The sequence below is a fragment of the Benincasa hispida genome, chromosome 9 (assembly GCF_027475165.1).
Source record: "Benincasa hispida cultivar pf3 chromosome 9, pf3_genome.v1.1, whole genome shotgun sequence".
In the NCBI taxonomy this organism is placed as follows: domain Eukaryota; kingdom Viridiplantae; phylum Streptophyta; class Magnoliopsida; order Cucurbitales; family Cucurbitaceae; genus Benincasa; species Benincasa hispida.
In genome coordinates, this window is record NC_143486.1 from 999,153 (window position 1) to 1,010,728 (window position 11,576).

The 11,576-nt window shown below is 35.1% G+C and overlaps 1 protein-coding gene and 1 long non-coding RNA gene across 2 annotated transcripts; both read left to right on the top strand.

Moving 5' to 3' along the window:
• The first annotated feature begins 304 nt into the window (after positions 1 to 304).
• On the top strand, positions 305 to 2,369 carry LOC150033567 (uncharacterized). The gene is made up of 2 exons (XR_016531871.1): positions 305 to 923; positions 2,183 to 2,369. It is a non-coding gene; the product is annotated as an uncharacterized LOC150033567 (long non-coding RNA).
• Positions 2,370 to 6,801: 4,432 nt separating this feature from the next.
• On the top strand, positions 6,802 to 9,629 carry LOC120087145 (2-oxoglutarate (2OG) and Fe(II)-dependent oxygenase superfamily protein). Its single transcript, XM_039044047.2, has 3 exons — positions 6,802 to 7,437; positions 7,770 to 8,023; positions 8,910 to 9,629. Exons 1-3 carry the CDS (start codon positions 7,078 to 7,080, stop codon positions 9,268 to 9,270), a joined length of 975 nt encoding a protein of 324 aa, XP_038899975.1. The 5' UTR covers positions 6,802 to 7,077; the 3' UTR covers positions 9,271 to 9,629.
• Positions 9,630 to 11,576: the final 1,947 nt, after the last annotated feature.

Here is an 11,576-nt window from a genome sequence, read left to right on the forward strand (position 1 = left end):
TATATGGATAAGGTCGAATGCCTTATCCTAGTGACATTATGGATATGACCCATGTAACCCCCGAATTTTCATTTTTATATAATTTCAGTAATTTTGCTAGTGGAGGACATTTTTGGAATTTTGGAGTTCAAGTGTAAATGCAAGAATTTAATTTTTGACCTTACAAAATTATTCAATTTAAAAATTTATGACAGGAGTTAATCTCACTTTTTGAAAAATAAAAGAAGTTAATAAAGTAAAGTGGAATAAGGAAAGTAGTAAAATAAAGTTTAATTTATTTCATTTTTAAGTTTCAAGTATTATTATTATTATTATGATTATTATTATTATCTTTTTTTATATAAAAACAAAACTTCCTTCTTCTTCTTCCTCCTCACCATGTGCCCCCCTTTTTTGGGAAAACCCTAGCCGTCGAAACCAGCAGCCCCTCTTGAGTCCGCCGCCGGCCATCCGCACCTCCAGCCAGACATCAGTTCCGCTAGTCGCTCGCGGAACGCCTCAGTCGCTCGGTGTTTGCAGTCTGAAGCAGTTGCTTGTCGACCCCCAATCGCCGCCGCCTGCCACCGAAGACCCACCCCCAGGTTAGCTGTCGCCCCTACCTCCTCGCGTCAATGGTCTGAGCCACACGCACAAGGTCTCTCCCCAGTCGCTCGTGGTCGCTGTCGAGGTGTTGCTCGTCTGCCCGTGGGTCGCCGCTGCTCAGACCGACGTCAACGAACTCGAGCCCCCAGCCACCGTGAAGCCATCGACGCTAGCCTTGAGTTTTGCAGTCGCCAAGCCTTCGTTTCGACGTGTATCTACAGTCAATTTTGTGTCTGAAGCTCGACTGTAGTTCGACTTGAGCAAACACTTCGAGGTTTGATTCAAGATTCTTTTTAAGCAAGAAAGGAGATAAATTTGTTTGATTGATCTCAAACTCTAAGGTAAGTAATCTTACTACTGGAATTGCCTTTATGTCGGGCGATAAATTTATGATTTATTTTTTGAGAATTTTAAGACTAGTTGCAAGGATACTTTTGACTATTCTGAGATTTAATGGATTGTTTAGAAAAGATATAGGAGCATGTGATAATATGTCTGAAAAATTTTAATGTATGAGCATGATTTAGAATTTTATGAGTTATATTAAAAGGATGATTGAGCATGACCCTTAAATGTAAGTTAAGTGGCACTTCTACTGGAATGTCTTAAATTAGATGAGGATTCGACATTTGCTGATTCATATAGTTATGCGATTTATGATGAGAATGTGTAGACCGTACTAGATATTATGAAATCTCAAATACTTAGATTGTTTACATAGTTTAGTGCATGAAAGTGATGTACTAGAGGAAATCTCAAATACTTGATTGTTTACATAGTTTAGTGCATGAAAGTGATGTACTAGAGCAGATCCATTAACACCAGATTAATTACGTATGTTGAGGTTAATTAATATGACCTTAATGAGGAGATTTTAGAGGATTCATGATTAGGTGAATGTTATATGTAATAGGAAGTTAGATGCCATTTTTTCCTTTCCAGACTATGTGACTGCATGAAAGTAATGCACGTCCAAGGATCTAGTACATGAAAGAGATGTACTAGGGCTGGTGTGTATGAAAATGATACATACCTAGAGGGTACTGGGGTGTACGAAAGAGGTACATACTCAGTGGGTTATGTGTATACGAAAAAGGTGTATGCCTAACCATGTGTACGAAAGAGGTACACATCCCTACATTTATAGAGAGGATCTGGGGTGTATGAAAGAGGTACATACTTAGTGGATTATGTGTATACGAAAGAGGTTATACATAATTAGATGTACGAAAGAGGTACATACTTAGTAGGATAGGTGTATACTTAACTAGGTGTACGAAAGAGGTACACCTTCAGTGGGTTATGTGTATACGAAAGAGGCGTATACGTAACTAAATGTACGAAAGAGGTACACATTAAGTGGGTTATGTGTATACAAAAGAGGTGTATGCATAACCATGCGTATGTAAGAGATTGTGTTTCCTTCGGGATTCACCAGAGGTTGTGGGTCCTACGGTACTTACTAGAGGTAGTGGACATATTCAATTACCTTATGATAGAAATAAATTTTTCATGTATATATGTATTCCTAGCCTGACCCCAGCAATGGGGTTATTTACGGAGTATTTCATACTCATTCTTTCTTATGTTGATGTTTCAGGTAAGGGTAGAGATGCACCGGTGATGGCGCAGCGGAATTCGTGATCGTGTCACTGGGACTAGTTTTTACGCTTCCGCATCTTGAAATTTAGAGTCCTTATTTTTCCTTTAATGTTTAGTTGTACTGTTTGAAACTTATTATTACGGATTATTTCTTTTATATATATACTTTTAATAGTCTTTACAAATTACGAGTACCCTAATATTGTTTTAACAATTACATTTAATGAATGTCTTTTGAACTTCTCTTGTTTATTTAGCATTTATTTCAACATAACTGAGCGTCGTTTCAAATTCTATGCATGCATTTATTTTAGTAACGGCCTAATTTAAATCCTAGGGGGTCGGGTCGTTACAACCCACTTTGTAATAGTTATAAATGATTTGATCTAAACCGTTCATGTGAAGACACGTGAGTAGAGGTATCATGTACAAAGAGTTGGTATAAGACCAGACCGCGAAATATTTAATCTCTCTTTATAAATCCGTTAAATGATGAGATTAATCTTTCATAGGATGATCACATGCAAATCTTAATACTGAGTGATTTATGAACTTCTGTCTATGAGGTTAGTTCTCTAATTTGCATGGGTGAGAGTGGCCCAAGTTGGTGACTTTACTAAATGGGGAGTTGGGAACATAATTTCATAAGATGAAACTACTCCTTCCTGCATAGGTCAAAGTTTGACTATCAAAATCCAAAGTCAACAATTTGACTTTTTGACTTTCAAAGTCAAAAGTCAACATTTCGACTTTCATTGCATTTTTTACCTACTTAATAATTTTGACTCTTAATGTAATTTTAACCAATTCCATTTAATTTCAAAATAAATTGTAATAGTTAATTTTAAAATTAAATTAATATTAAATAATCTATTAAATAATTTAATTTAATATTAAATCCAATATCAATCCCAATCAATATAAATCCCTATTCATAATCTTGATATTTAAATCTTATTTAAATATCTCTTATTTTCTCTCTCTTTATGTTTAATTCACAATTAAACATTATGGTAAATATATCGTATATATTTAACGTTTTGCCTCAAAAATCGAATTTGAACACTTTAAATTCGTTCGTCACATTGTTCTAAGATTTAGTCCGATATAAACTAGTAGGGGGACCTCATGGACCTAAAAATCATGAGCTCCAACGATACGAGATTAACCGACTAAACTCTTTAACCCAATTAACCACCATTGTTAACTATCGGGTCACTCTACTAAAGTTCAGTAGTTACACTCCCCCTCACTATGGATATATTGTGTCCACTCGATATAACCATGATTGGCAAATGCAACCCTTCACAGGTTGTTCGTAATAACGACTGGGTCAAAAGTTGTTTTACCCCCGAGATTATATCTTGCTCTGTAAGTCCCACTTATCATCTAATGAACAATTTGTTTGTGATCCAATCACTAAACTGAGTCTCTCTCAGGCCAATGAGAGGGTGGGGTCCCTTCAAGATCTGAATTCAGTACTTAAGGGAACAACATCTCTACTATTCCTAAAAGCGGGTAGGAGTGAGTTCTGTCTTCCACCCTATGTCCCCAACTATCTACCCGGTCTTACCCTTGGAATGTGAGGCTTAATGAGCCGACAATGTTGAGTCAACCTTCATCCATGCAAATATAAGGATAATCCCGAATAAACAGGAGTTCATAATTAGCTTAGGATTAAGGTCAGGTTACCTAGGTCATCGCTTTGAAATAGGCAGTCTTAAATCGTAAACAACGTTATAAAGTAAGAGTGACTTATTTCTTGGTTCGATCTTATGGAAACTCATTGCATTGGACGCCCCCGCTCCTCATGTCAATACATGAACAAATCAAGATCACTTTGTTTGTAGCACTTTACAATAAATTGTAACAACTACAGAGTGGGCCGCATCCGATAGTGTTACCAGAATAAGGTACCCAGCCTTAATCGTATACAATGGATCGTTTTGGCTATTTGCTGTACTTGATTCACTCTTATGTCTCCACATAAAGTTCAAGTATTCATATAATAGCCATGGATCTTTAGTTTATTGAATTTAGGTTCTTTCTAAAATGAAATGAGCATTTCATATATTGAACAATAACTTTATTGAATGAAACCTCAGTAACATCTTTATTGATAACATAATAAGTTTATTATTTACAAATCACGAGTTTTAGGACATAAAACCCAACAAACTCCCACTTTGACTAAAACTCCAGTGGTAACACATGTATTCACATAATGTTGAGTTGTTTGAGTTTTAAAGATAAATTATTGATAACATAATAAGTTTATTGTTTACAAACCACGAGCTTTGTGACATAAAACCCAACATGTCCAAGAAGGACTTAATTTATGGTTGAATCATAAACAAATTATTCATCAGAAGAATCAATGGTACTCAAGGAAAATAGGTAATTACAAAGGTAAAACGAACATTTGATCAAATTATAACTGTGAACAACCCGTGAAAGATTGACTTGCTTATATTAATTATATCTATGGACACAACCTATCCTATAGTTCATAAGAGTTCAACTATGGATCTATAGTGGTTTGCCCTGTAGTTAATGAACGGAGATTAATTTAATTAAAGAGTTCAATTAATTAATCTTGTATCATTGAAACTTATAATTTGTAGGTCCCATTGCTAGCTCACCACAGACCAATGATCAAATATGTTGAAATAAAATTTGGAATGTTCAAATTTTATAAGGGAAAAAATTAATTGTATTGGATACAATTGATTACATAAATTTATTATAAAGTTTATTTGAATGAGATTCAAACTATAATTTTATTATATGGAGAATTAATTTATTTGAATATGATTCAAATAATTAATTATTTATTTGGACGAGATCCATATAAATAAATAAATTATTTAATTTGAATAAGATTCGAATTTAATTAATAACGAAAGAACTGATTTATTTGAATATGATTTTTATTGTCTACTTGATTTTTAATTGTTTCAAGAAATCAAAGAAAACGATCACACGCTTCCGCCGAGATTCAATTTCCTCTAGAAATAACGCTATTGATACTCCAGCGATTCGCTTTAGTTGCTCTTGCTCATTAAGGTTTAGATTTTCCTGCTCTCGGTGCTCTTCTATTTTCTCATGCACTATTGCTTTTTGCTCTTTCTATTAAAAGTGAATGAATAACAAGAGTATGTGATAGATAGGATTAAGAATAGAAAGTAAAGATGTATGATGGTATGAGTAGAGATGTCTACGGAGCAAGGCGGGGCCAGGATGCCATTCCTCATCCCCATCCTCACTCCCCATTTCATTCTCCATCCCCGTGAAATTTTCCATGGGGATCGGATGCGGGGATTCCCCGCGGGGAATTCATGAGGATCGAGTTTTCCGTGGGGAATTTCTTTTCGTTATTTTCTTTTTAAAATAATTTAAGTCACTAACCTTATCACTAAATTGTTTATTACAGTAAGTTTTATATAACAATCTAAATTTAAAGATAGATTACTCAAATTTTGGCATAAAGAAACTAATCAATTTTTTAGTAGAAAGAAATAAATATAAATCAAATTATTCACATATATAATCTAAATTTAAATATTCAATTTAAACATATTAATTATTTTGACGAATACACGATCAAATTTGAAATTTAAATATAATATTTATATAATAATAATAATATCAATAACATAACATTAAATAATTATATTAAATAAATAAATATAACCTAATTGGGATAGGGGCACTGTCCCCATCTCCGTTTAGCTCATGAATTTTTTTTTCCCACTCCTTCCTTAGTAAAGTCTGCATGACTTGTCTCCATGGAAAAATTGGACATCTCTAGATATAGGTAGAGATGTCATTGGAGCAGGGTGGGGACGGAGAAGGCTTCCCCATCCCATTCCTGTCCCCTGTTTCATACCCCATGTTTAGAATTTTTGTTCGTTTTTTTAATATATTCATTTTTAGCAATTTTGTTTATTCTCAACAAAATAAAATTATATATATTAAATGAGTTATTTCCAATAATTTTTTCATTTAAAGAAAATAGTATAAAAATTTATTATAAAAATAATGCTATATGTAAAAATATAATTTAATCCTATAATTTATAAAAGTTAAAATTTAAATATTACAGTATCATAGTCAAGCTTTCCATTTAAATACTATAACATTTATGGCTTAAAGTAGAAAATCTTAAATGTTAAAACAATTTAAAAACCTATTAAAATAGGTTGAAATGAAAATTAGAAAATAACTAACTTTTTATACCACAAATTTTGTAAAAAAATATATAAATATAATAATAATAATAATAATAATAATAATAATTATTATTATTATTATTAAATAAAAATAATTATCTAATACATTTAAAGGGGTGGGTTGGGGACAGGGATGGGAAATTCGTTCCCATTTAACCAATGAGAAAAAAATTATTCGCACTCCTTCTCCCATTCTCCGTCTAATTGGAGATTTCTCATTCCGTTCGAGCAGGTCTATGCAAGATCCGATCCTGGGGGATAAATGAACATACATGGATATAGGTGAGAGTCAAAAGAGTGTTTAACAAAGGCCATTTGAGTCAAGAGTGTCTCTTGCAACATGGTGGCTAAACTTTCAAATAGTAAACCGTTTTAATAATTTTCCACTTCAGTCAGATATCAGAAGCCCAAGCAATGTGTTTAACCAAGGCCCAATCGAATTCATCAATTGCCAAGCTCAAGCCCGCAAAATCTAGCGTTGTCGTTGAATTTCTCGAACCTAGACGAAAGCTCGTCCAGGTGGAACCCGGCAGCCTGCCGACACATTTCCCCCCACTGCACAACGTCATCAGCTGGCGCGTCAGGATCAAGCGCCACCGTGAACCCTAACCCAAAATCCACGCGGCGGCCAACAGTTCCCGGGAATTTATCAGAAACTACCATGGCCATAGAGAATTTCGTGGAAATTCAAATTCCGCATCAGAAACACTACCATGGAAGTTTTTTCCCATTAGTTTTATCGCCGTCTTCGGCTTCTTTCAGCATTTCGTCCTTCACTCGAGCTATAAAGGCTCAGAAACCAGTGATCGATTCCCTGATTCTCAAGTCCGGAGCAGTACTCTTCAGAGGTTTTCCGGTAGAAGCGGCATCCGACTTCAACGACGTCGTCGAGGCATTTGGTTACGAGGAGTTTCCGTACGTCGGAGGTGCAGCTCCTCGAACTAAGGTCGTTGGTCGGGTTTTCACGGCCAACGAGTCACCGCCAGATCAGAAGATCCCTTTTCATCACGAATTGGCCCAGGTACACATTGTATTCTGTCTCACCTGTTTGAGCCTTTTGATTTTAGGAAATTCTACAAGATCTTTATAGTTCATGTCTATGTTTGGTAATTGATTGCTAATCAGCCCAGTTTAGCTTGTAGCTCATAATTAACAATTTAAATAAGGAGTACGATGTCTGAAATGGCTTGGGTTCGGTCGAAATAGGATCTACTTTACCACTTCGTTGGCTAATAAGAGCCTTTGTAATTTCATAGATACTCGAATTTTAAGTAAGAAAGTTGTGGGTTGATGCTGTGTTTTGCTGGCGAAGTCTGAAATTGAACGGGGGTTGGGTGTTTTTGTATGTTTCAGGTGCCGGAATTCCCCGCCAAGCTGTTTTTCTATTGTGAAGTAGAGGCTAGTAGTGGAGGAGAAACACCCATTGTCCTCAGTCATGTTGTTTATGAGAGAGTGAGAGAGAAATATCCAGAGTTTGTTGAGAGGTTGGAGGAACAGGGCCTCATTTATACCCGCGTGTTGGGAGAAGGTGATGATCCATCATCTCCAATTGGCCGTGGTTGGAAATCTACATTCTTGACGGACGATAAGGGCATCGCTGAAGAAAGGTTCATAATCAAACCCAACCCCCCACCAAAGAAACAAAAAAAGAGACTAAACTATTAAAAAAATACCTCTAAACTTTACCTTGGTTTAAAAAACATCCCTACTCTTTTAAAAGTTGTAATATTATCTTTTACTTTTCAAAATAACTCTAAGAGTAGAAATCAATAGAATTTCAGATGAAAATCGAGACATGCATCATTACAACGACGAACTAGAATGATGTGGTGATCCAAATTTTCATTATAAATCACTTGTCGTGTCGTTTTATGTCTCAATTTCTTCGAAATTCTGATAGATTTATATATTCAAGTTTGTTTTGAAATATTTATGAGAAATCAAGTAATATTTAAACTTTCGAGAGAATAAGAATATTATTTAGAGAAAGGACAGAAATTCAGAGCAGTTTTTATAATTTAACCCAACCAATTGACGCTGAAAAGTAGCTTATCTATAATATTATATTGGCTGTTTCACTGTCCAATAGCTAACATGTAGATTTGCTAGGTGAATGCGCTTGAACATGGACTAGGAGAATTACTTCAAAGTGAGGACTGAGGAAAGCCATATACTGATGTTTTATTTGATTTGAAATCAAGTTAGAATGCATTAAAGTTGAATATTTTCTAAGCAAGGAAGTTGAGTTACTTGAAAAGATGTGGATTGGTTTCCACGACAATCAAATGTGTTTTACTGCACGATAATAGAGCCTATGAGCACTTGGTCTTACTAGAATCTGCATGTAGTTGTCTAATATCAAACATTTTTGCACCTAACCCTTCTCACTACGTCTTGTGTACTGTATCATATATTACTTCAAAATGCTTTGTTTGCAGTTTGAACAAGAACTTCAGTTGACAAGTCGGTTTAACTAATCTAAACTTTCAACAGGGCAGCTAAGTTGGGTATGAAGTTGGAGTGGTTAAAAGATGGAGTGAAAACAGTTATGGGCCCAATACCAGCCATCAAGTATGATGAAGTACGGCAGCGTAAGATTTGGTTTAACAGCATGGTTGCAGCTTACACTGGCTGGGAAGACGCGAGAAATGATCCTGTAAAGGCAGTAACGTTTGGGGATGGTACTCCGTTGCCAGCCGACATCATCTATGGCTGCTTGAGAATTCTGGAAGAGGAGTCTGTTGCCATTCCTTGGCAGAAGGGTGATATTCTGCTGATAGACAATTGGGCTGTCCTTCACTCTCGTAGGCCATTCCTCCCTCCTCGCCGTATACTAGCTTCACTTTGCAGGTAAATACATCAGTCTTGAAACTTAGGGAAAGTCATGTAGGTAGGACCAACACTATGGCAATTCTGAAGCAGATGATTGATTTATTGACATCAAGTGAAATCAAATTAATGTTGTTCTTCAGCTGTCTATTTATTGAAGGTGCTTATGATCTCTCGTTCTCTCCAAATCCCTTCTCTCTCATGTAAAGTAAAGAATGTAATCAATGGAACTGTGTAGTGTTAATAATGTAATTGCCTTTGGCTTTCTTCAGTTAATTGTGTAGTGTTGTCAATGTGAGGGGATTTATCTACATTCATGGATGGGTTGTGGTTTGTGTTTGTTAAAAACAGTGAAAACATGAAATACAATTTCATTTTCTACTACACTTCGTTTTTGTTTTTAACAACAATGTGAGGTGAGGAAACCAAACCTCCAATTTCAATTCCCTCACCTCCAATTTCAAGGTTGACAGTACAAACACTATGTCAGTTGAACGATGTTCATTTTTGCGATCACAAATCAATTAGTCTCCAAATTTACTTGCATCCTATAAATGATCAAGCAACTATATCTAAATACCAAAACTAAAAATGTATGTCTAACCATTTGGCAATGGTGGTTTGGTTAGTTGTATCTCTTTTTAGACTTCAGAATGTATGGATAGATAAATTTAGTCAAAATAATGTGACCAAAGTCAAACAAATCAATGCTACATAACACATCTAATTCAACCACCCCCACCACTACACCCATGACTTTCGCCACTTTACCACTACCATCACGACATTCACACATATGATGTTCTCTTTGACTTAATATTGAAATACTCCTCTTTAAAATATTCCCTACAACCTTTACAACTTTAAATTTTCTCAAAATGAGACGTGAGAGAGAAAAAGAGTGTCTGTGCATTTTTTTTTTCCATATAAAACAAATTAATGCATCAATTAGTTGTTCATCTTTAATGTAATTAATATAAACTTAAAAGAAGCATCTTTTTCCTTTTACATTGTTGTTGATGGCTTCTTTGAGTTGCATGTACATAATATTGATAAATGCACTTTTTGAAGACACTCTGACCCACCATTATTGCCATTTTTACTAAAGCTAACTGCAAATCCATGCATGTTTCAGACACTAATATCCATATGTCACATAAATCCCATCTAATCACTACTCTAGAATTTCAGTTCCCATAAACCGATTCATTTTTACGACTTAGGAATTTTACAAATGGCATTTTCTCAAAGGAAGATACTATAATGAGTTCAATTAATTCTTCAAAAATAGTGTCTTGTGTTAAGGGGATAGATTCAGGTCCGCTATGTTGCCCAACCACAGGTGGTGGACACATGTTCGGGCCCTAACTCGAAGCATGCCAAGGTGAACACCAAGCTTTGCCAAAGCCAACCTCCATCAAGCATGGTCTTGGCTGTCCCGTCCTCCTGGTTACAAAACAACATAGTGGATGCAGACCACAATGTACAAGCCATCAAGTATGGGAAGAAATCGTTCACACACCTCCCCTAAAAAAAAACGCAATCAACATTCCTTTATAAAAGCAATATAATCGTTAACTTAATTCGAAAATTCAAAAGTAGTCCTAACTTAAACTTGAGAGTATACTCAGCAGTTAGCTGAGCACCACTCCGATGCTAGGTCTCGTGACAAGTACTTTAAACAGTAGACTAAAGAGCTTCTTTCAGACATAAGTTCACACATTAATTATCTATAAGCCTATACAATGCTATCGACATTTCTTTACAAATGCATTCAGTCTTAACTAAGCTCTCTATTCCATACTAATTCGAATAATGGAGTACTTGCATAAGCTTTAGAGTGTTAGTATAATATAAGATTCTGTAACAGGTGAGTTTCATTTAAATGCTTTGAATTGCGTGTCAACTGCATATGGAACACTTTTCTTTTCAAAGATTCATGATATTTTGATAGTGTAAAACATGTTGTGCTGTAAGGGATTATTGGGTTAAATCCCACGACAAAATGCAAATATCGTGTTTAATTGTCATTATTAACAAAATAGACAATTGAACAGATGAACTATGATTATAAATTAGAACAAGGTATTTAAAGGCAACATCAAGTCATCATATCTCTTATTTTCTTGCCAAGATCACATGTTGTAGAATGGTTAGGACAAAGGATCTTTTAACACATTTCAAACTTTTTGTCAAATTCAATGGTAAAAGAAATTGAATTTTTTTTTTTTTGGCTTTCTTTTTATTGTTTGATTCCCACTCTATGCCCATAAAAACTCTTTAATGCATTTTCCAAAAATGCTCTCCTCTCTTCCATTCTCATGACCTTTT